Raw genomic sequence first — 26,057 nt, forward strand, 5'->3', positions numbered from 1 at the left:
TAAAAACTAAAATTCTACTAAGAAAAAAAAAATCTGAATAATTTTTTTAAAGCGATGACCATCTTGATATATTAACATTGATTGAATCTTGTTTCCTGATACAAGTTTCCGTAAGAAATTACATCTACAGGAAAGCAAGAATAACCCACAAAAAAAAAAAAAAAAAAAAAAGCACAAAATCCAAATAAAAACAAAAGCCTTAAAACAAAAGAAATGAAGGGATAATGTAAAAAATAAGACATAATATAAAAATACTGGTGACTGGCAAATTTCCTACTATTTCCAATAGCTTAATAAGTACTGCATACTTTGTCTTAAAACATATATTTCTGAAACAGAGCTATTATGAGAGAACTCCTTGGGTCTTACTCTTTAGATTGTAAGTGTACAACTGCCTTTAACAGTAATGTGTTTTCCCTTCATATCTCAAGGGAAGAGCAAACTCTTATCTCCACCTACTCAGAACTTTTTCAAGACTTCTCTGAACATGTTATCAGTTTATAATATGTAAATTTACTTCGTGTGGTTTGAGAAATTAATAACCATTTCAAGCCCCCCCCAGTGAAGAGCTCCAGAATTCTTAATCAGTTGGGGTTAGTGGGATTCATGTAGTTGTTTCCTTTAACAAAACTACCATTCTACAAGTCTTTGGTGCTGAACTGTACAAATACTGGCTTTGATACTGCCTTAGTCCATAAACTTATTAAAAAAAAAATCCAAAATGTTTTTTATGAGAGCCCAATATTTAAAACATAGGTTTTCCCACTTTAATTAGCTCTACGTTGCATCCAATTGTTCTGAGCACAGGTGAGATTTTTTTTTCCACAACACCAATACAATAAAAAATGCTAGGCAATACTTTAGAGAAACTTCCTTCATATGAAATGAAAATATCTCGACATGCTAACAAAAATTCTGCCACAGTAGGTCAAGATGTCATTTATTTACTATGAAGAGTGGATTCATTCAAAATTCAAACTCCCCTCATAGCCAAATTTTCCTTTTTTTTTTTTCCTGCAGTCTTTATCAGAGAAGGAGATACAACTTTTCTTCTTCCAAATACAAAGACAATCAAGACAGAAGTTCAAAATGCTTCAGGAAGCAAACATAGCACGGTACCGTATTCTAAAGATATCTCTGAAACAATATTGTTGGACTCATTGATAATTTGTAATGTTCATATACTTTTATTGAATAAAGCAGCTTTGAAGCTTATCAGGCACTGCCCAACAAAATATTTAGTCAAAAAAAAAAAATTATGAACTTTTTAAACTTTGAGCTAGTAGCTCAATATTCTATACAAAGAAAATGGTAAAATATTTCATAGTTTTAATTCTGAAGCCAACTCTTGTTGGCTTCCTGTACATTTCTTAAAAAAAAGAAACAAAAAATGAGTAACAAAAATTATTATCAGGAAATATATTCTCAGGCAAAAGAATGAAAGAAAGAAGGAGGAGGCAACGAAAGAAGAACAAAAACCAAGCTTAACCTGTAGATATGCTTGAGACAAGACCAAAGCTGAACGAAAACTGAGTATTGCATAGCACGGTCAAAGGAGTCAGCTTTCAGCAAACCGAAAAGGGGAGAGAGAAGCAGTTTGGTATTGATAGTTTCCATCAATGATAGCTAGTCATCCAATACTATTTACATTATTATATACTGTATGCCATTGAAAGTCCTGTTTTCTTCAGTCTTAAATATTTTCTTAAAACAGGGTTTTTAAACGTCTAAACAAAACACCTCCTGGCACTTTGCTCTTACAATTCCTCTGAACAACCTACTGTAACTGAAGTCCTTTTAAAGTGTCCGTTAGAAATGAAAGTGCCGTTCTGCTACATATCTTTCTCCAGGATCCCAAAAATCCGCAACGCTGTGTGTCTGGATCCCCCGAGTGCAGCAACACCAAATCCAAACCAGGTCGTGACCAGGAAATTCCGATAACCGGCTCGCAAAGACCTCTGACACCTGCGGTCTGCAGAATCCAACATTCTGGCTGGTAAAGCTTCAGAAGTGGTCGTAAACAAGCACCATGGTTAAAGGCCTCTATGTCTCTGCAGGGAGATCAGGTTAGGATTTCGCTCTCTGGTGTTCTTCTTTTCTTAATCAAAAGAAAGCACTTCAGATTAGAAACATACGCTCACAGCTTAATACTGTGATCTCTCCCACTGCAGTTGTGAAGAAAAGCTCTAGTCCCATCTGAAGACAGACAGCTTTGATACTGCAGCTCAAATTCTCGGGTAAGGCTGAAAGGAGCCTTCTCTCTCCAGAGGCCTCAATGTTGTCAAATCTTTTCTTTAGAAAAAAAAACAAACAGCCCAGAGTATTAAGATCTTCATCGCCTCTGCTGTGCATATACTGGGTAGGCTAGTGTGACATTGAGAGAGTCATTGTGCTGCACAAGCGACGTGTGTTGATAATGTAGCACCAGTTCTTTGAGCGAGTTGTACAAGTTATATGGCTCTGCAAATCCATACCCAGTAGGTGTTTTGTTTATCACACAGTGCTTTACCTCTCCATCCACCCTAAAAAGGAAAACAAAAAGTAGGTTTTAGGTCAACGGCACAATCATGTTTAAGTGGAAGATAAGGTATTGGCAAAACATCTTCCAGGGCTGTTCGCTGTATGGAATTTCTGCCTTCTATACTGGGATAATGGTAAAAGTCTAGGTATAGCCAAAATTCCCAGATGATCTGCTAACTTTGAAAGGCAGTAGGCAGACAGGACTCTACTGATGCACATACAGGAGATATTCCCTGCTCTAATTCCCCTTCTTCTCCATGAGTCTTATCTGCAGGAGTGCCACAGGACAGAGCTATGTAGGGAGGGGGAGCAGCAACAAGACTGGGTGGTCTCAGGCAGAATTCGGTATCTGCTTCTCAGCCCAAGGGTCCCTGCATATGCCAGCATGCATCTGCCCCCCCGGCTGCATCATTCTCAAAGCAGGCTACGTACACAACAGAGCAAGCATAGCAGCCTTGCTTGCTGCTCTCTCGCACAAGAAATGTTCCATCTCGCTTTCCTCGCAGCAGGTTTTCAGCTTGGCTTCTATTGATATTCCCCACGTTCCATGTTCTCTCGTCATGATGGGGCAAGTCCTCGTCGTCTTCTACCATGGAGTATTGGCTGTTGGAAGAGGATAAAATACATTCACGAAACACGTTACCAAGCAAAACCCAAGAGCAAGCTACTTCCCCCTTCACTTTAAAAGCAAGTCAGTGGCTAGTAGCCTCCCTGGTAAATCAGGGCATGTGAATCGTGAAATACTGCAACATTTCGGCTGCTGAGTAAAAATAAAATGTAAGTTTGGGTCCTTGTTTCTTCTAAAAATACTCACGTAAATCTGAAGAAGGAATTACAAAGTGGCTGTTTTACCTTTCGCTATCTGCTGTGAGCACCTCAGTGCTTCTACTGGTGCTTGCTGTTTGGGTAAATAGCAAGCCCAGTGAAATCAATTCCTTCTGAGTCAGCTTCATTTCCAAATCAGAATACTTGGTCAGCAGTGAAAAATAATGCAGGATATTGACTACAGTTACTGCTTGGGAAAGCTATGAGCAGCCATACAAGTAGAGGAACTAATTACTCATAGGGCAGATGGCTGCATGAAAAGGGTAAAATGATACAGTGATCTCTCTACTTAAATCTAGACTATAAGAAGAGCACATAATACAGATGTTTTTCTTCCAAAGCAGTCACCAACTATAAAGTTGGTAAGTCAAGGTAAGTCAAAGTTGAACAGACCCCTCCAGGCTAAAGACCACCATGAAAGAAGATGTCTCCAAAATTGCTGTGTGAACAGCACTACTTTCCCCATGGAAACCGGTGGCCACATATTCTCCATGATATCACCTCTGACCTGTGCTAGGACTGCGTGAATAGCACGGCTTCAAAGTGTCCGTGCCAGTTTTGTAACCTTACTTCTACCCAGGCAGTCACAGCAGAGATGCACGATTTCCAAGATAACAGTAAACCAAACCAAACTAAAACAGACCATTAACGTGGACAAGACTAGGATGTAAGCCCACAAAACAGCCATTGTCAAGCCCATGTTCTTGCTATATGTCACTGAGCTAGGCAGTGTAAAAAGCATGCACAGAAAACGATGTAGGTGACACTGCTGAAACAGATTTTATGGATTTTTACTCACACTATTCTGTTTTTTATTTATTTATATATATTTGTTCCTTGCTTCTATATTTAGTATTTTAAACTGTGACTTCAAGTCACCTTGGATACTAATTTATGGCTTGCATTTAGTCACACTGGTTTACATTCTCACCAACTGGATGCCTTTCACTCATGAATTAAGCGACACCGACTCAGTGGCCAAATCCAAGTCAAAAATGTAAAAGAAACTGAAACGCTCAAATGACATAATACTATCCTGCTCCTACTCCTCAGGAAAATTAATCATACCACAAGCCAGAGAAGAATCACTCTTCAACAAACATATTTCATCATCTCTGATACCATGGTACTAACATTAGAGCTTTGGAAAGTGCCTGCCTATGCCTGAGACATGAACATTTACCCATCCATGTAATGGGTGCTCCAAGATACTAACACCTTATGATATTTACTTAACTGGTAAGAAAAAGGCACTGGTTAGGTTCCAGTGCTTTGCTATTTTGCTATATAGGTGCCCAATTAAGCACCTCTCTGAACAGTGGTGCTAGGAGTTGAGATAAGAGCCCTTTCTAATGCTTGCATTATGTAGGCTGCCATGTGTTAAGTGTACACTGCCAGTGGATAACTAGGCTTGGGATTTCCTCTTTGTGGTCCTGGAATTAAATATGCTTTATCTCATTATTGTATAAGGTGAATTAAAATACCAGGAATATTTAAATCTTTTAATACTCACTCTTCTGTATTTTCATTGCCCAGCCATTCATTAAGCTTCTTCTGCCGAACACCTTTTTGAGTCAGCCACCTGGACAAAAATCACACAAAAATGTTGTTATTCAGAGAAGTCACACGCTAATAAAAACAAACTTAAAATATATTTTTATTAATTCACAATGGTACTTACATTAAATACTGGTCTCTTGTTTTCCTCAGCTGTATCAGATCTGGCTTGATGCTGTTCATACGCTTGTCTATCTCTCTATATTCAGCTGCTTGCTTCTTCAAATCCTCTTCTAATCTACGTCGGCTGTCCACAATTTCACTTATTCGAGACTTCAACTTTTCATAGTTGTGCATAATTCTGAATGGCATAATTTGATAGGTTAGATAAGACCTCTCATGAGGTCTTATTCACAACTTCATCTACTTCATCATATTCAACTTCATCTACTATTTTCTCATGTAGATATTTAAAAGAATAGCTTCTTTCTCTAGATGTAGCTGCACATTCAGCAAACTCACTTCTACCCCACTTAAGATTTGCTTAGCTTACAACTGAACATCCATATACTTGCCACTGTACTATAATTTTAGGTAGATCTGTACTTCATACTGTTTCTTTCCTAAAAAGCATACAATTTGAAGTGCAAATACAAATACTGACCTTTGTATTTCCTTCTCATTTCCTTCACGTTTAAATTTTTCAATGTATTCCTTACTGTATCTTTCTTGTGTCTGGCACTGCTCTTCAAATATTTTTATTGTTTCATTAAATGCTTCAATAGCTGTTCTTTTCATTTGAATTTCCTGAAAATAAAATAATTGTTATTACAGTTCTTATCAAACAGAAGGGATGATTTATTGGCTTGTATCACTGAAGAGAGATTTCAGTGTGCTGTAACACAATGGCTTCAAGCCCTTTACTAAGCAGGCATTCTGTCTGCAAAGCCTTCCAAAACAGAGAAAACAGGCCTGTGCAAACTTCTAACACCATGAGGCTTTCCAAGAAAGGTAAACTGCTAGACACAGGCCTAGCTTCGATATTTGTTTTATATAAATAAATATTATTTGTGAGATTTGGAAGTTTATGGCACTGCACTCTGCCCCTTCTAGCAATTAATGTTCTTACAAGTTTAGCTGCGTTCTAAGATGTAGCGCTGGACAAATCTCCAGATTTCATCTATTCCATCCTCCTGCACCTACACAGCTAGATGACAGCCAAGTCTTTAAGGCAACTTTCAGGTTTCTTGAATACCTAGACTTTGCTTTGGTTATTTCTAGGCATATTTCCTCTATACTGTAGGAAGCTGTCTTGATCCTAAGGCTATAAAACAGCACCAACAGCACTAATCCCAGTGGCACTTCAAGACACAGTTAAAATGCAAGAAGCATCGAGCCACCTTCTCAGTCCTGAGCTATATCTACACGTCATCTCTCCACTCTGTGTAGCTGAAACCAGCCCCTTCAAAAACTAACAACTAAACACAATCTTCTCTTGCAAATATGTCTTGAAAATCTGCGCTCGACCTGAGGAGGTTGGTGTGCAGAAGTGCTGCTAAACAAGGGAGTTCTGAGCTTGCTCTGGATGCAGGTGCTGGGCTTAACCACGGGGTTAGGTTGCAGGTGGCGATGGTTCAAACATGAGTAAGCAATTCCAATATAGTGAGCAAGCACATCAAGCATGTTTCCTCTTTTGGGCCATGGCAGTGGTGGAGGAAGGGAGGAGGAGCAGGCAGCTGGCAGAGACAGTATGGATGGATTTAGAGTGATTTTCTTCTAAAACCACAGAAGACAAGCCCCACTTGCTGCCTGGTTTCGCACGCAGCTCACCTGAGATGTTCTTGTGTAGTCTTCATAGAGTCTGTCATATTCTCGGCTTTTTTCTTGGAATTGGGTATTGTATTCATGTAATTTCTTTCCCACTGCTTCAATGCTATCTTCTTTTACTACTTGATCCTGGGAGGATGGGAAGAAGGAAATATATTCAGTAAAGAAACAATTACACTGCACAGATTTTCAGGATAATGCTGCTTAAAAATGCCCAAATATTTTACATTGAAGAGGTGGTATCTCTCTTATCAATATGGAGATATCACATACTACATGCAGATAACATGCAAATTAGAAATAAAATTAATGACAAAAAATTTGCATTGCAAATACACAGCTTTGTACTGAAAATTATATATTTCATTGTTAATGAGTGGTATATTTATTAGCATAATGAGTTTATTTCTTGTATATGCAATATGTAAAGTTTTAATTATCTATTTGCAATTTGTGGCTTTTTCTTTTTAATCTAGCTTTACATCCACTTCTCTTTTTTCCAATATCAACAGGCGTGAGGTTCTTCATAATCAGTGACACCTCAGGTTGTAATAACTTCTCTGTATTTAAGTGGCACAGAAAGAAAATAGACCAAATTACCTGCTGGTACTTAGATACTGGATACAGTAATTTTACATCCAGCTTAGGATTATACTGGGCTAGAGATTCATTCCGGTAGTGGTTTATTAGCTCGACCACAGAGTTGAAAGTTAAGGGGTCAGAAAAGCCGTATTTCCCATCTCGGTGAAATATTTTGATCAATTTGTTATTTCCTCCTTTCCTGCAAATGAAGTTTGTGGAGAAGTCAGACACAATTCAAATACTATTTCCCAAAGAACGTGCATTTTCAAATTTAATATTTCATGAATACAGAAGTGTCACCGGTCTAGTGCAGCTATCATACCTTAGTGTAAGGGTATAGTCCCCATGCATTTTTGTTGAAGCATCTCGTACCAAAAAGGTACCATCAGCAGTATCTCGAAGCTTCTCATTGACTTCTTCCCTAAAATGAAAGCAAAAGCCACCAATGATTTCAGCTACTGCTCACTCATTTCTTCTCTCACTGTGCTCTAATTTCTCCTGCTTTAAAAGAACGATTCTTTTAAGAGCCTTCCTGATCTCCATATGACCACAGTTACTTAATAGCTTATATAATATTACTGGGGAACAAATGGAATATAAAAATGGTATCCTCAATATCCTCTGACTGTTGGAACAAAATAATATTAATGCAAAGGTCTTTCTGCTTGTTCATACAAGCCCAGGCAATTGGAGAAGCCAGTGCTGGTCTAATGTGCCTATATATAGCACAGTTAAAAATGTTGCTAATATATGGCACTTGCTAGTCTGGCTGATTATCTATTGTGCCTGGATTTGAGGTTCTCAATGGAAGAAAAGAAGAAAATATTTATTTCTTAGTATTGTCCTCTCATTTCACATAGTTGTCCTACAATAATACAACAAGCAGCAAATAATTTTACATATTACATTCTAACTGCCAATAACTTTTTAGTCATGTTTGGCACAAAACCAGCTGTGATATGTTAAGTGTTGAAAAATATTCTAAAACTGGGTCTTAAGTATAATTCTTCTATGCTTAAACAGAATATACATATATAAAATAGCACAGCAAGAAGATAAAGCGAATACAGGAATTATACATCTTGAGGTGATTTACCTTGAGATATCTCCCCAGTACCATTCAGCATCTTGTAATGACATGTTGTTATTCATACCGTTGTTAGTCACAGTATTAGGTTTTGGTGGCTTAGGAGGCAGTGCTGCAGATGAAAGGAGAAAAAGTTCATTACAACTCACTGAAAACCTGACCATATATACCTTGAAATTTTACCTTAGCATGTGAATGAGGAAAAAAAATGAATGAATATGAATAGCTGAGACTAACAGTCTTTAAAAGGTGCTAAAAGAATCAAGATAATTTGCTGGAAAAGAAAATTCAACAAGAAAGATGCACTTCAAAAAGTATATCACTCCTGCAATAACATATTTTATGCAAAACAACATCATATCTCCCCCCAAGTCAAGAAAGCATTTGGAAAAAAAATCTGAAGTTTGTTTTTACCTCCCTCCATTGTCCTTACATGAATATTAATACTAAACTGTAAAATCTCTTTTTTTCCTCCTATACAATGATGTTAGAGGAATGATGCTATTTTCTCACCTAGGTCCTAGATGACTGAAAAAAAAAATGCAAACCCACAGCAATGCTGCACATTTTCGGCAGAATTTGATTTCTCCGATACTCAGAATTTGCGCAACGATTCGCTGAAACCCACTTTCAGAAACCCCTCTGTGACCCATATATCCCTTGCGTTAATCTTAGCATTCTACAGAAGAAATGGTGCTCCAAGTGTCAGGACTGATTAAAAACCACATCCCCCTTTCTCAATGTCAAAGCTGCATACGTATGCCAGCGAGAGCCAGGGAAGATACTGCAGCACTCCTGGCTTGCTAGCAAGGGGGGCTACATGGGAAAGAGGATTAAAAATCAAAGCAGCTCTTTCAGCTCTCTAGTGAGTATAACATTCCTTGCAAACATGCCTTGATGTGTAATAAGCCCGGCTACAGAAGCCGCTGCTTTTATAATTGCAATGAATGACAGGACAGCTTAATATTTTTAATATCATATGATAAAATGATGTGATATCAGAAATGCAGTTAACAGTTACATTTTAAAATCTGCTTTTCCTAGAACAATCTAAAACAATGATTTGTAATCACTTTTTCAGGAAATACAAGTGGTCTTACAGCATCTCTCTTTTTAGCCACAATGTGGAGCATAGATAGCAAAAATAGTAATAATAAAAGAAATGCAACATTTTTAGAATATAATAGCAGAGCTAGAGCTACATATGACAATATAAAAATGAAACAGAAACAGGTCAATTCAGAAAAAAAAGCAGATAAGTAAGCAGACAGGTATTTCTACAGGTTATGATTCTAATTACTATAACCATGCACTAAAATACAAATTAATTCAAATATATATAAAAACCAAAAAAGACAAAAAGGAAAACCGTCTGAATGAATGACAAAGTAAATAAATCTTAAATATCTACTAAGGATTTTTCAGCAGCTATCGTAAAGACCAGAATGATTTAGTCTTCCATAATAAGACTGCAGCTTTACCTGGTGGATCCATTTCTATGTAAAACATCAAGTCTGTGCCACAATTTATATCTGTCTTAGGATAGTCTATATCCAGTTCTTCCATATTCCAAACAGTATTGTGCATTTGTATGAGTTTCACTGAGTAAGCTCAGATATAAGAAAAGAGTCAGGCTCTCTTTGTAATGGTGTCTTGGAATTCATTTTAAAACCTATAAGGGGCTGCACTGTAACCTATTACATCATGCTCCTCAGCCAATCCTGTCAACATAATGTCACCAGACCCCTCCTGCTTCATCATTCGCTTCCACATTAATCTCCAAACAATTTCGGTTTCAGAAAGAATCTGCATTCGGCCGAGCGGCAGCCGGAGCGGCTCTCCCTGCCGGAGCGGCTCTCCCTGCCGCCGGCTCCGCTGCCGGCTCCCGGCTCCCCGGTGCAGCGGGAGCCTGGCAGGGTGACAAAGGCTGCTGTGCTGCCGCCCTGGGCGCGCGCAGGCAGCTCCGCGCAGGGCCCCTCCTCGGGCTCACGCTCCTACCCAGACCCACGGAGGGTCACGTTCACGTTCAGGGAGCCTCAACAGCATGTGCACCTCCTGTGCATACACCCAGACAGGACAGGGAACTACAGCACGACTCCATCTATGTGTAAATATCTATTACACACACACATGCACATATACATGCACATTTTAAAATATAAACTCTATTTTCAAACTTCGCAAATCCCTGTGTCTTTAGGAACACAAAGCATTGACACATCTGCCATCACTGAACAAAACGTACTCACTACAGAGAAGTCTTTTTTTTAAATCTGTATCATTCCGTAATGCAATGCAAGAGTAATCATCTGGACTAGCTAATTCTGAAATCTCAACAGTGGCTTTCTTAAACCACTGAAGAGAGTCAGCATTGAGAAAGATCTTGAATTATAATTTTGCTGAACATAAAAAGATGGTCTGTCAGGATAAACCAAGATTTAGTCTGCCTTTTCACACTGTTTCTCTGCCCTGCTCTCATTGAGATATTTCTCATTTTAATTGTTTTGAAAAGCAAGAGTCCTTGTCAGTGTCTTCTTCCTAATTGGAGTCCATGTCATCAGTATCTTCCTGCTGCTTAGGAAGATTCTTTCTTAACTCCCCCCATCACCGACTAAGTCTCCGAGCTCTTGGAAGAAACATGTGCAGAATATACTACTAATCCAGAGCAGAACGCTATGGAGAGCACTCCGAATGCTTTATATTCCCCATAATCTATGGGGGCAGAAAAACAGATCCCAAAAATACCCACAACAAAAAGTCCCTGTAGCAACTATCAGCGCCTACATCATAAGAAATCCTCGTGCGGCTCAAATATGCTCTGTCTCATATACACTCATTAAAAATTAATCCAATTTATACCCTTCCCAAATATTTCACCCATATCTACCCACCCTCTGTGTCCTTCAGCAGCTCACCCGCTTTGGACAAGCATTAACATGCAAGAACAGGGCTGCAGCACCAAGAGCAACAAAAAAACCCATACATGCCACTTTGCTTATATGTTCAGCTTCAATTCATTTTCCCCTCCCTGGTTAGGTAGACATGTTCCAAAGATTCCTTCCATTTCCAGAGCGTAATAAGATACTTAAGATCATCCCAGACACAAGCCCAAACACTGAACTCGAAGGTTTAGCCCACCTGCTGCCCAAACACTCGAGTTGCCAAGGTAATTATTTAAATTAGGTTATAAAAGATTTCTGACAACGACTATATTGCTGCATTGAAGTTTTACAGGGGATCAGTGAGACTTGTTACTCCTTTGAATAAAGGCTTTCAGGAAAAAATAAGTCCCCAGGGTTTCACCGGTGGCCAAATTCTGGACTGCCCACACTTGTATAATCACATTGCTGCTCAGCCCAAACTAACCCAGCTTTCAGGCAGGAAAAGGCAGGAGGCAGAGAGGGGATTTTCCATTGCCTCTGCACAACCTGGAAAGGTGCTGAGCACTCGCCTTTCATTCACATATCTTAAGACCATGAAATCTCTACCTGGCAATCAGCTACAGTAAAGTACTTCCACAAGGTGATAAAAAAAGCACACAGAAATTCAGAATCACTTACTTTGTAAATTATGCATCACAACTGCTCGCCCTTGTAATACAGTCTGAAAATACAATCCAATAACCTGAAAAATTAAGTGGTTTCCTCTTATAGAAATCTTTCTAAAAGAAGAAAGCAAAACAAAAAAAAAAAGAAAAACCTTTTTTTTTAAGGAAGTTTCTCTGAAGAAACTAAACAAAAAAAAGATTTAAAAAAATTTTAAAAAAAGCTTATGCTTTCTAATCAATGCTTCATAAAAGTCACTAAAAAAAGCTGTAAGGTGCAGTCAGAAAATCCAAGCCTTCGCTCTGTTCTCAACTTCAGAGAGCTCTGTGCTGTGCAGAAGGTATCCGCTTACTCTGGTTCATCATTAAAAAGTGAACCTGACTTTAGTACTGTTAAAAAAAAAAAAAAAAAAAGAGAGAAAAAAAAAGCAGCCACCCTCAGTAGCTCGCACGTCTCTCTCAGATAATGATCTCAGTTTCATGATTAACTTGGGCAGGTTCAAATATTTGCTGAGCCAGGGATTTCAAGTGGGGGAGGGGGCCCAGATTCAAAGGAAAAGTTGTCAATCAGCGCCCGAGTGGCCAATGCAGGGCGAACTTTCTCATTTCAGCCAAGTGCATGAGAAGACCATTGTGAGAGGCCTTAAAATAGCCTCAGCCCCTGGCTGCCGAGCGCAGCACCGAAGTCAAGAAAAGCACTAGGCACAGCCAAAGCGCAGGAAGTGGCTAACTTGGGGCAGAAAAATTTAAAAAAAAAATAGAAAAGAGTAAAATCTTCCTAGAATAAAGCGGTACCTGGGAGGTGAGCCCCGCGCAGGACGGCTCGCTGGCAAGCTCAGCGGCACCTCCCCAGTCCCTGCACACACGGGGGCTGCCCCAGCCCCTTGTGAGGATGCTTTTCGCCCATTTCACCCAATATTTGTCCCTGTTCCAGGTGCTTTGCAGCACCTCGGGCTGCTCCGTTTTGCTTCTCCATCAGGCAGGCGGGGAAAGGTGCACATCTTGGGATCTCCCTGGCTGCCGGCTTGGCCGAGCGTCACTGTCGCTGAAGAAGTGGGGCAGCAAGGGAAGAGCCCCTGCCCCGCAGTGGGCTTCCTCCTGGCTGCACTTTCACATGGGAAAACACACAAGCGAAAGGGGAAGTCGACCAAAGCGTTCCCTTCAGAGAAGGGCACGAAGGGCATGAATATTTCCCCCAGCTTCTCTACCAAAACCCACCTATCCCTTCCACTGAAACCCCAAAAATCTGCAGTATATTTTCAGTATTTAATAGCTAATTGAATATTTCACTTAGAACAATTCTTTGCTTTTCTAGTTTTGGCCTTTCCCTACTAAAAAACTGCTAGTTCTGTACATCATTTAAGGCACCAGACTCATAAAAGTGCAGCCAACTTCAAACAGAGATTTTAATTTGTGTTTCTGAACTAATAACAATACACAGGAGAAGAAAACCCAACTTTTGACATTAATTGACATGTCTCCTTTTTACTGCTAAAAAATTGCAGAAAAGGGTAATACACTTTTCAGTTAATATGACCATGGTATGTAAGTGTATTCTGAAAGAACGATGACAAAAAAATTGTGGTTCCCAAGTTCGAGGGCACCTTTATTATTAATTACAATGCCTGTGCAAATAGGAGTTGGATCACATGCTTCGTCAACAGAAAGGTACTGATGCGCACAAATCTATAGTTTCTCACAACTGCCTCATCTTAACTTTTATTTAAATTTAGGAATTCATCACTTTGGTGCTTATTAAATCTATAGATATGCATTAGCAGAGCTACATTTTTGCATCATACTTAAGGTGTCCTGATCTACAAAGGATTTTTTTGTTTTGGTAATGCATGAAGCAGGACAAGGAACTGATGTAGATGCACGTGCATGCACACGTATGGACATATACATACATATATTCAGATACATTTATAGCACTAATCCACAGAAACTTGTAGCAATGCCATGCATGATGCCTTGGGTTCGTTAAATACTTTTATAATTAGATATCGAGGAACATGCAGTATACACTGCTGTCAAGATCCAGCCCAAGGATTCAGCAAGGCTAGGCCGGGGATGGTCAGCAAGGCGCCCTGTTCCCTGCTCAATCGGGAATAAAGCACGGGATTTTATTAGCTAAGAAAGGGGGCCCTCTGCCGGGTGCGGAGCGGGCGCGCAGCGCGCCGTAAAGCTCAGCTTAGCCCTGGCACCCTCTTCTCCGCACACACCACAATACTCCTGGCAAAGGCTGACAGTCCGGCTGCACTGAGGAAACTTTGCAAAAAAGAGACCCAAAAAGGGAGGGCATCTTGTGCCCCTGAGCTGCTGCGAGCCAGGGCTGTAGCTGATCCGGAGCCATGCAGAAAATGGGGGCTCGGGAGCAGATTTCAGGAGCAACAGCACTGGCCTGCGCGTTCCCCGATGTGGTTATGACTCCATCAGTGGTTATGACTCCATCAAAGCTCCTACGTTATGTTCGGCTGCAGGCAGAGTGCCTGCGTTTGGGCTCTTCTGCCAGGACTCTGCCCCAAACCACCACCCAGCGCCCCCCGTGTCTCCGTGTGAGCGGGCTGCTGGCGCTGAGCTGCCGCGGGCCCCGCCGGGCCGGGTGCCGGGCGCTCGCTCCCTGCCTGCTGGCCGCGGCCCCAGAGCTCCCATGCACAGCTCGGCGACCCGCCGCTGCTTCCCCATCAGCAAGACGATCTGCAATGCCCCCAGCCCCGCTCTCTGCCTACAAAAAACTCATTTTTTCAGTGTATTTTTAATGTTTCTGCGACTGCCTGTTAAAATTTGAGTGTTAAAATAGGATATTCGCTTGCAACGTTATTTTGCCTTCACATACTACAGACTTTAACATCAGTACTTTTCTCACGCAGGACTAGCCTCTATTCTGATTCACGCATAAAAACACATAGTTTCTCATTGAACGCTGTGACAAGAAAAATATCAGTCCAGAGTTATGCAACAACAAAAATAAATCAATTAAGGGTCTGACAGAAATTCCTGGCTTTGCACTAGGGAGTGCACAGCAAGCATCACTGTAGCCATAAAATGCCCAAGTTAAGATGTTGGTTCTGTTTGTGTACTTCCTATTGTTCGGAAGCAAGAAGGATAATTACTGGGTGACATGATGCGAAAACAGTCAGTAGAAACTAAACCTGGCAGCACTGGCTTACTTGTTATCACTCAGCTGTCATTAAATTATCCTCAACAAAAAAGATTCTTTCTGCTAAAAACTTCTTAAATTATGAGCAATGCTATTATAGATCTGTATTCTCTGCTAAGAACACTTATATAAGAAATAAATTATCTGTTCTAGGATTATTCCTTTATTATAATACCTCAAAACACTTTTGATGGAAGGTCAAGCCACTGTAAGTAATAATCTTGGAGCTGATAATTCTAAAAAATACAACCCACAGGATTCTACAAGAACTATAAAAACTAGGCACTTAAGGCAATCACAGGACAGATTTTTGGGGAAAAAATAGATTTGTTTCCCAATCTGGTAAAGAATCATTTAAGATTCTCTAAATACTCATTCTGAAAACCATTCAAGTGCTTTACAGGCCTTAGAGTAGAAGTTAATTAACTACAGGCTGCAAAGTTTGAAAATCTGCATCTAATTTTTTCAGCATATTAATAAATCTGCAAATGCTCTACTAAAATACATTCTCTTGTCCAGCATGGACTCTGAAATACATATGAAAAGAGTTCTTTTTTTGGTAATGGATCACATGAAAAATCCCAGAAGGACCCTCAGAACAACCAACTGCATTACAAAACATTAATTCATTCATAATTTTGATGGATACAGCTGCATTTCAAGGGCTCTAGTGAAACATATATTAAGATACTCTCAGGATGACTAAACTCCTTATCCTCATTGGCAGGTCTGACATAAACACCTTTCACTTACTAGTACAAAGCAACTCATGACTAAATGCAACTAACTGATCTCTTAAGCACAACTTCAGAATTCCACACTTCTTGATCCTACCTCTGTATCCCCCCCACTGCCTCAAGCCACATAAACTTAAATATCCAAAAGTGTTTTTAAACATGTATTTTCAAAAAGTGCTATTATCAACGTCTTTAGAATACTGGAGTATTTGCCTTTTTAAGGCTTTTACCATGCGGCAAGATAAAATCATTCTTTCACAATAGTTAAATAAGTATTATTTATAGTAGTAAAATAAGACATTAAAGTTTGGGCTCTTTTTTTTTTTTTTTTAAATGAAACCATAGTGACAAAAAATATACAGTGCTGCTGGAAAGGCCTGCTTCAAGCGATCAGAGTGCTTTAATTTTTCAAATCTTAAACAGCCCTACAAATCCCATTGACATGAACTTTACCTTGTGCTTTTAATGGAGAGGTGGGAGAGCTACAATATGCCTAATCTGTTCACCAGCCCCGATCCTTAGTTAGGATATTCTTTGTCAATAAGCTGTAAAAAGGATTACTTTAAGCTACTGCCTAAAGTCCCCTGAATTAACAATTTCCTTTGCACACAGTTGGCAACTCTGCTTTGCTCATACCAAATATTTGGTTTAAAAACAGTGGGTTTTGCATAAATTAGAGGTAGGTCTTACTGTTTGTTGACTAAACTACATGCACCCTCATAGAGTCAGAAAAAGTGTCATCTAATTTTCCTGATAGGACATTAATATCTTCTGCGATGTTTCCTGATATTGACAAATAAAGATCTCAAGACCCTGGATTTAAAAATATGTGCAAGTAAACACAGGGTCAAATTTAAGTTTGTTCAGATGACCTGTGGACTACAGTATTTTCAAGAAAATTTGGCCAGGTCTACAGCAAGAGATTAGTCACATCTTCAGAATTTTCCCCCTCCTATGCATTTAATGATATGTATTCTAGTGGTTTGCAAGTAATAAAAGTTCACAAATTCCTATTCAATACTTAATGAAAATGCAACAAAAGTCCTAAGAGCATATAAATGATGGATTCTGAAATGATTTCACTGCAAAATTTATAAAACAAATGCTGCATACATATAAACCATTTCTACACAGTTCAGTAATTATTCAGTTCTGCATTAAGTAAATGTAATTTAAAATAGGACAATTTGGTGTCCATATGACGAATTTTAATATTTAAGAAAACAAGAGTATATTAACTTTTAAAAGTACAAACGATTTCTTACCTGGTACAGGCTGCCTCTCATTCCATTCACTTGTGATTAAAACCTCTAAGATTTTTATGTGGTGTTCGGTATTGTCAGAGCTGCAAGAGATGGATTAGACAATAAGAACCAGGGAAAGTGCAAAAGTTTTTCTTAGCATTACTCAAAAAGCATTGCAAAAATTTATACTAATGCCTTCCAAAAAGCACAGCAAAAGTAAGGTCAGAGAAGTAAGTTGCTTTGCCTACTTTTGTATGTAGCGAACCCAAGTTTACAATACAGAAAATAAAGATCTCCCACATACCTTGCTATCTGGAATTTGAAAAGCAGAGGGCTGAAAATTTCAGCTAGAGACCTTGCATTCAAGAGATTTTTGCTGGAGGCTTGACAAAGTCTGAGGAAATGTTTGAGCAAATATTGGAGTGTGAGCCAATACTGGGGAGGTATATTTGGAGATCTGATGAGTTTCTTCAGCAACTGAGCATATTCCTCTGAGCTCTGCACTTCTGCAAGCAAACAGATAAAAGGCTCTTGATATCAGCACAGGAACATTCAACCAGTAAAATGAAACTGGAATGTAACTCCTTTGGAAGCATTAATTTTTCAAAAAAAAAAAAAAGAAGAAAAAAAGTGTAAATTCTGTCTTTAGTGCTGTTTAGACTTGTTTCTTCTTCTAGAAGAAAAAAAAGTGAAATGCTCAGGGAACAGTAAAGAACAAGTATTTCAAAGTCAAATGGAAACAGATATGCATTTTGGTAAAAACCACAATGTGTGCAGAGTGTACTGGTAGAATCTGTCTTGTGTTTAGTGTCACACATGATTGGGTAATTCTAAGATGCACTAGATAAGTCTCACAGGTGCTGTTCTAACTTTGAAGGTTACCAGTAACAATATCCTGTCCCGAGACATACAACAGAAGACCTGGCCCACGTGCTGAAAGCCAGTAAGCTGCACTTGTCCAAAAGGACCACTGTGTAGATGATGAATCTTATATGCACCTATTTGTCACTCTGTAATCGGTAACTCCCCACGTACTGCAGAACATGATGACCTCTAATTCATGTACTTTGTCTGCACTGATAAAAAGTTAAAAATTAGCTTTCTGCATACAGATAAGTCCTTGATTTTTCCCCCCATTTCTTCTATAGAGATTCCACTTTTAAAAAAGACAGAGAATTGTGTTAACCCTTATATTTTCCATTATGTTTGCATAAATAGAGAAGTAAGTAATCCATCTCTGTATATGAATTGAAGCAGCTTTCATTAAAATCAGTGAATGCACACATTTTTTTTTTCTGAGACTTTGCCAGGGTGTGCAGAATCTTCCATTTACTCTGTGGGAGACAATGAAGCAGCTGAATCACTGGATACTCAGAATTTTAACAAAACTTTTTCTTTATTTGACGTTTGAAATATTCTATATTCATACCTTGAGCTGCAGAAATCATGTCACTGTAAACAGCTGCTGGAATGATAGGATTGGGCAGGTCCAGGAGATACCTCTTGAGAGCATCTGATAAACTGTGCACATCAAATGTCTCTAAATCTAAAGAAGAAACATCTAAAGGAAAAAAAGAATATTTTTCAGATAGAGAAACCAGAAAAATATAAGGGATCATGATAGTATCATTTTATATCAAGTCAAATCTGCTAACCTGTATCTGTTTTACAACAAACAGCTTAGAAGAAATCCTCTGAGACACATATTTGAGATGAACAATACACAGTGCATAATACAACAGACAGGCTTTTTTGGTGTCTGAGGGACCAAATGGCTTCCAGAGCCACATGTGGCCTCCAGTCATATGCTCTGCAGGGCTGAACTGAGACTCAAAATAATGGTAGTGCCATGCTGTATGTTGGCAATGTTATGGAACAGCAGAATATTTTTAACAAGTCTGTGTTTTATCTGTAAATATTTTGTGTTAGAAGTATTAATCAGGGGTTTGGTCAAATGCAGCTTTTCTACTAGTAGCTACTTCTATTATGGCTAGAAGCTACATTAACAACTTGAGGCCCCAAGTCTGTAAATATTTATGTCAGTAAGTGGAAACAAATATGCACATGCAGAATTGGGTGTTTGGTGTTTTATGCAGCAATTAGGATCTCTCCTGTAAAGACTGGTGTTCTTCCAGCATGGTTATGACTTGAAGTAGTGTTTAAGAGCGTCACATGCAGGACTAACAGAATATCAGGCAAATTCAGAAGTGCCTGCATAATTCAAGTAAAATTCAGTCTCCTCTTAAACATGAAACTGGTCCAGAAAAGACTCAAATGATTACCAAAAAATCCATGTTTGGTAATAATTTAGAGTCATTAACACTGACAGACTTTTCAGGTTTGTCAAGTTCTCTGTAAAATAAGTCTTCAACCTATTTGGCCATTCTGAACCAAACTCCACAGAGGCCTCAGATAGCTGAGGTCTCAGATATGTATGTCTACAAGTGCTGTGAAAGAGGCAGTCAAGTGAGGACAGTGAGGCACTCAGTGCTGCTGCTGCTCCTCCTCCTCCTCCTTCCTGTTTTCCCCAACAAAAAGCTTGCAGTATGAACTCAATCCTTATGAGATACTGAAGAATCCACACAGGAACATAGACATTATGAATGGCTCAGAAAGCAAAAAAAAAAAAACTGCAGCATAGATGCAACAAGTAACTAGGCATCACAGAATCCGACCACAAATTTACAGGAAATAGTTTTCATTAGCTCTCTCGCTGTGAACCATTCTCTGAAGTATATCACAAATTATCATCAATGCTTTAGTAAGAATAAATTTCTGGTATTCCACAGCTCTTTTGGTGTAACATCATAACCAGATCTGAACTCTCATGTCTGCTGAGCCGGCCAGATGCAAGTCAGATTTGATTTCGGAGCCAGATAACACTGTGTTGAAGCTAATGGGCAGTTATCCAATTAATATGAAGAGCTTTTTAATTGTAAGTACAACAGCACACTAATGTGGCTCAACTTTGAGAACAGAACCGACTGGCACTCTGCTAACTTAGATGGTAGGCAGAGATCAGAGCTGTTTATCCATCTGTCTGAAGACCCCTTATACTGGCTTTGTCCTGGAAGATTTGGATCTTTTCTCAAAATAAGAGAGAAAGATAGTCTGTTACTAAAGGGTAAGTCCTATTTTCATTTTCTTAAAGATAATTGTATTTTAAATAAGAATACATGCAAACCACAAATCTTTAATCTTGGGAGACAGCATAAAAGTGCATGTCCGTTTAGACACTCAACAAGGGATAAGTTATGAAATACATTAGTATTGGTGCTTTGGAAAATCTGGATTTATCTGTACTGAAAACTACAACTACAATATTAAAAATAATGCTCTGTCTGCTAGCACGACATGCACATGCCCATGCCCTGCATGCACCCATACACTGCTTCCCTGCCACCAAAACGAAAGAGGACAGGATGCTCTTCTGATTGGAAGGAACAGCCAGCTCAAAATATCATCTCTAGTTCGTTTTGTTAACACTTGCAATTACTAAAAATGAAAAGTGCTGAATTCACAGTTTGAGCTTGCTTGCTTTCCAAACCCTTGGTGAGACTGCATGTAACCAGTTCCAGCTCTTAGCCCTTGTATTTTGGGGTTCCTTTATGCAAGAGGAAGCTCACAGCCGCACCCCAGCTCGCCTGCAAGGTGTGGCCAAGCACTGTCACTGCAACAGCAGCTCTCCATCTCTCACAGAGCAGCTCAGGGCTGTCGTGTCACTCCAGCACGAAAGAGGGAAAAAAAAGTGTGCTAGAAGAAACAGAAGCACATACGAGAAAAGAACAGGTATGTAGTGGTGGCAGGGCACTGCTACTTGGGTAGCTGCATTTTACTGTCTAAAACCCTGCCTGCCTACTGCAGTGACATCAGTTCCCCTGTCAATTCAATTCTCCCTCAATTTAACTTTCCTTTTCCTTCCACCATAATCTCTGTGCCATGGAGCAGGTGTTCAGATATTGCCTCTCCAGTGACTGGACCAAAGGAAGCAGAAAGGCTGCACAAATGCATGCACAGCACTGCGTATTAACCTGCAGACTTACAGGAATAGCTTATCTTTTTCTGGCCTCTCACAAAAACCAACTTTTTTTTGTACAGGTAGATTTTTAGTCCTTTAACAAGTAAATGACAAAAGAATGATTAAAATAATTGTTCCTGAAAGAAGAAACAGGCAATGGAGCCATGAAAAAAATGACACAACCAATACTTGTGAAAAATACCTTCTATACTAAGCTTAAAAATTACCAAGATTTTCCTTTAAATTGGGTTTTATGCTGTATGATTCAGAAACTGATCATATATAAGCTGAGAAGCGGAGCAAAGAAAACATGATCAATCTCAGCACAAAAATCTAAGGCATTAAGGCAAAGCTGTACCTACCACTTTCAAGAATTTGTCTTAATTCTGCAGAGCTGCTTGAGCCTTGCGTTCCATATAAAGTTGGACAATCCAGACCTTCAAAACAATATCAATGGGAGAAGACATTAATATTCCTATAACTGTTGGCAAAAAACAACATTATTATTTTTTTCAAAACATTCCAACATTCTCCCACCACTATCCTCTTGCAACATATTAAACGACTGAATGTGATTGCTTTTTAGGGCAAGAATACATCTCTTTGCACATGCAAACTGCTGAATCTGAAGAAATTACTGACCAGGAAGGATCAGAGATCCAGGGAGACTCATGTGTTCTTTAGAGCTCTCCATGGGCTAACTTTAGAGGGCCAGAACTAGGAAACAGACACACACATCCCGGGAAGAAAACAGCTTATAGGAGATATGGGAGTACCCAGATCTGTGTTTACACATGCTAGGTGGAAACATCAGGTCTTTTAAGTGGATTTCACAGTGTTAGTCTCAGAATTGTGTTCAAATACGGTAAGAAAAGTGATGGAGAGCTGTAGAAATGCAGATGTTTCATCTCTCCTGCACAACAGGACAGGCATGGAAAGAGCATAGACAGTGATCCAGAATATCAATGATTTAACTGTATTATGAGGGTTTCCTGGAAGTCATACCCGTTTATGCAAGCTGTCACTAAACCCTGGCTCCTCTCATTGAGGAAAGCAAGCACCTGCATGTTTTTATAGGAGTTTGTAGGCTCCTAAAGCCTCACAGCACCAGGGGAGGTGCCGTGTCCCAAGCACAGCAGTCTGATTCTGATCAAACCACCACTCTCCCTCTCCCACCCAGGCTTCAAGGCCTCTGAATGAGCAGGATCTTGTGGGCAGCTCCTTACAGTGCGAGGGCTGCCCGTCAGAGGAGAAGCCAAAGTAAGAAATGAAGGGTAGAAGAGAGGGCACAGTAGAAGAAAGGGGAGAGCCTCAAAAGGATGGAGTAACCTGAGGTATTCATCTACTGAAAAAAAAACAGCAAAAAATCAACCACTCCCATCAATTTCAGTAGTATTTGCATTAGTTAAATTACTAAATGTCACTTGGAGTAAGCTTTGCTATTGCTCCTATAATGCAAGTAGCCTCTGAGGAGCAGAAACCAACACAATAATCCTCAAATTCGATTATTTTCCTATCAGTTGAGTAATGTGATGCATTAACAGCTCTAAATCTGAGTGCTGTCCTGGCTAACACAAGAAACAAAAACCCTTCCAGGTCTTCAGCTTACCTTTCTTTTCAATCGTCTCCACTATCTTGATGAGGATTGGAGGAGCAACATCAGGAGGTGAAAACTGCTCGGTAAGATCTGGAAGGGAAACAGCTGTAAAAGAAAAATTAAAAAAGAAAAGCTAAGCTACAGTTGAAAGTGATTTCCGTTTATGAAAGCCATGACACATAATGCAACCAGTTAATTTTTAAGCACTGAACAAATTAATTTTATCAGCTGTGGAGACAGTGCAAACATCCCACTCGCCGAGCCTAAAGAACACCACACAACTACTCAAGAGTTGAATAAAAATGATGACAACTGCATTTTCATGGCATCTTCTCTTAGAGATCTAAATCACTCCTAGAATCACCCTTAACACAACCACAGAAAATACAATAGATGTTTGCAATTTATATATATATATAAAAGAAGAAAAAAAAAAAGAGAAATACAACTCAAGTCAGAGAAATAGTTTCTTTTGTCCTGAAACGTTAACATCCAGTGTGCACCAGATGGGGGAGCTAAACACACCACCATGGGGGAGCTGCTGATCCCCTGGGGAAACAAATGTGCAAAGGCCCAAACGAGCTGCCGAAACAAGTCTTAATACTCACAGAAAAGCTCAGTGATAATTTCAGTTTGTTTTCATTTTTTCAACCCTAATAGTATTAACAATACAGTTTTCTTGAAGCAAGATATTTGTTTTGAATAATGATCAGGGAAGAACAAATTGTGGGATGATCCAAAAGGAGCATCCTGCAGCTTCAAACAATCCTGCACACTGATTTTCTTCACAGAAGGAGCATGCTGTGTAAAGGAACATTCTGGCTCTGTCATATGAGGCATGATTTATCTCCAAATCCACTATTTTTAACAAAATAATTATTTCAGAGTTTTAAATCAGCCCTCTTTAATTCTTGGAAAACAAGAGCATTTATACATGGGTATTCTTATGAAACAGCTGCCAGGAACACCTGGCAAACTTTGCTGGGTTGCGATTGATAAACACAGCTTAATCGCTGGAGCAGGAGCTGCCAGTTGCCAAGAGGTGGTGATCTTGGCCTGATTAAATTCATCACGCCTAGATGTGCGTGCATGCGTATGCACATGCTGTATTCCTAGAAGACTGAAAGTGAACAAAATCAGGAGCATAACTAGCTAGGAGGGAAACGAGCAGAATGGGAACAGAAAGGTTTTGTTTTGTTGGTTTTTTTTTAAAAGGAAAAATTCTGGATAGCCAGAAAATTAAACATGCCACAAGTGAGAAAAAATATTTGGGATGAGAAGTCACACTATTTTGAAGACAGGAATTAGAACTCTCTCTAAAATTTAGCACAATTTAAACATAGGAAAGGTAGGTAGGAAAGTCTAGAAAAGGTTTGGAAAGGCAGAAAACGGAAAAGTTAAACTTAAATAAAATATGATTATTTATAAACTAATAATGGAAGCGGAACATACTGCACATTGAGACATGTGACTTGCAAAAAAAAAAAAAAAAAGAAAGAAAAGAAAAAAAAAGGCAGAATGATGGTATGATAATGATGAAATACTTTCCAGTCCATTCATAACTAAAAAAGACATTAGAAAAACATCTGTTAGTCATAAAAGCTTAACTTAGGAGGCTCAGAAAATGAGCATGCAGGAGTCCCCAAAGGGTTGCCCACAGAGATTTCTGGCCTACTGCTGTTACTTCTTAATGAATCATGGAAAAATCAGAGCAACTCCAGGGGATCAAAAGAGGTTTACTGCTCTATCTGCACTCTGAGAGGACAAGTAAGATGACCCTGATGACTACACGCTAGATATAATACCAGAGCTGGACAAAATAATGGAAAACCTGATACCACACTCCTAGGATAAAGCAGTCAAAGGCAGCACTGTTACTAGGGATTGCCTGCAGAGCTTCACAGAGGATTGGTCCTGCTAAAAACCACACCACTTCCTTCCTTGATGGGATCAGAGTTAGCTGAAAAATGCAAATGACTAATGATAATAAACTCTGAAGTTTTGACAGATATTTGACTCAGTATAACATTTTGATTGAAACTTAAATACAGGCTTAAAAGCATGTGTTGAGTTGATGAAGATTTAGCCAACCTGCCAAACTCCAAACATAGTCATTAGTGCAGAACAAATTACCTATGGAAGGAAGAGATATTTTTTCATCTATTCATGTCCGTCTCTGCTTTACCAAACACAAGCTGGGCTCAAACACAAGGCACTCTATTCCGGGCCCTGCTGAGACATGCTGAAACACAGACTATCTGACTTGTAAGATTCTGGTCAAACAGTTCCTTCTGACCCGAAATGATGAAACTCCCTTATGATAATGCACAAGCCACTGAAAGGATCTAATCAGATGATCAGAGGCATAATAAAGGGTATGTTATGAAAATGCTCCTATTATAATACTGGGCAGAAAGGCATGGAGTGTAACCCTTACATGGCAGCAAAGGAAGAGGGGGTTTTAAGAACGGAGTTGACATAGTTCTGAAAATAACTTTCTGTTCCTTAGGTAGCTAATTATATGAAGTGCCCTTCGCCGCCGTAGGGAGCAGCGATGAAATTGCATCATCTCTGAAGCCAGGCGCTCGTCTCGATTGCAGAGCAGCAATTAGGAGCCTAAACTGGTGCTGGGGAAGGGAGGGAGGAAAGAGAAACAGAGGGAGGAAGCCAACAGGCCTTGTAGGTGTAGAGCAAAACCTCAGGTTGGTTATAATAAAGGGTTTCTTCTATTTGTCTCTTACCCTAAAATAAGTAACTGGAAAAAAAAATATTAAAATTCTGAGAGTAGAGAGGAGTTATGATTTCTTTTCTTCTTCTCTACATCCAATTCTTCTTCTCCAGAGCATGCAACTTCTGACTACCAGGAAAACTAGTGAACTTTCAGATAGGAACAAAGCCATTGAAAACAATGAGAATCTATTTTGTAAATACCTAAACCATCAAATTCTTAAGTATGAATTTGATTTAAACCTCAGGATACTCACCTGCCTTTTAATATTAAGCATACTGGCAAGCAGCAGTTCTATAGCAAATCAATACACACAGTGGCAATAACAAAACCTACATTTACCTTCAATACAGTAATCAAAGAATAACACAACTAAGAAAAACAACTACAGTGCTCAATAACACTGAGGAAAAAATATTCGCTTTAAAAGCACTCAGGAGATGCCTTGACAAAAAAATTACTTAGCTCTCTACCAACTTTGGGATTGTCTATTCATCACTGTTATTGCCTATATAAAATATCCACAGTATCGTACTGCTATTTGTACTTTAAACTTTCCACCTTTTGCACAGGATAGAAAATGACGGTCCTCTAATGGTGAGAGGCCTCAGGAAACTTCCATCTGCCAGAAAAAAGACTTAAGAGCACCCGTAGAACTGCAGCCAGTTTATAGCACTTACACAGAAGT

At 39.2% G+C, this 26,057-nt stretch overlaps 1 protein-coding gene across 3 annotated transcripts in view; it reads right to left on the minus strand.

Moving 5' to 3' along the window:
• Window positions 1-572: 572 nt before the first annotated feature.
• PIK3R1 (phosphoinositide-3-kinase regulatory subunit 1) overlaps window positions 573-26,057 on the minus strand; it is a 48,508-nt gene continuing 23,023 nt past the window's right edge. Inside the window, exons 2-15 of one of the 3 annotated variants that reach the window (XM_026036793.1) lie at window positions 22,654-22,746; window positions 21,407-21,481; window positions 18,456-18,587; window positions 17,331-17,532; window positions 17,048-17,127; window positions 8,348-8,450; window positions 7,574-7,672; window positions 7,270-7,450; window positions 6,673-6,798; window positions 5,507-5,649; window positions 5,027-5,203; window positions 4,859-4,927; window positions 2,953-3,123; window positions 573-2,522 (exon numbers count right to left, since the gene is read on the minus strand). In XM_026036793.1, the coding sequence (XP_025892578.1) occupies window positions 2,333-2,522; window positions 2,953-3,123; window positions 4,859-4,927; window positions 5,027-5,203; window positions 5,507-5,649; window positions 6,673-6,798; window positions 7,270-7,450; window positions 7,574-7,672; window positions 8,348-8,450; window positions 17,048-17,127; window positions 17,331-17,532; window positions 18,456-18,587; window positions 21,407-21,481; window positions 22,654-22,746 (1,841 nt within the window). In that variant the 3' untranslated portion in view covers window positions 573-2,332. Of the gene's footprint in view, window positions 2,523-2,952; window positions 3,124-4,858; window positions 4,928-5,026; window positions 5,204-5,506; window positions 5,650-6,672; window positions 6,799-7,269; window positions 7,451-7,573; window positions 7,673-8,347; window positions 8,451-9,819; window positions 9,999-11,898; window positions 11,995-17,047; window positions 17,128-17,330; window positions 17,533-18,455; window positions 18,588-21,406; window positions 21,482-22,653; window positions 22,747-26,057 lie in introns of those variants that run through there. The other 2 variants (XM_026036809.1, XM_026036801.1) reach the window with 2 other exon arrangements.

This window comes from Nothoprocta perdicaria, unplaced genomic scaffold (assembly GCF_003342845.1).
Source record: "Nothoprocta perdicaria isolate Ctin4 unplaced genomic scaffold, notPer1 scaffold_1, whole genome shotgun sequence".
NCBI lineage: Eukaryota > Metazoa > Chordata > Aves > Tinamiformes > Tinamidae > Nothoprocta > Nothoprocta perdicaria.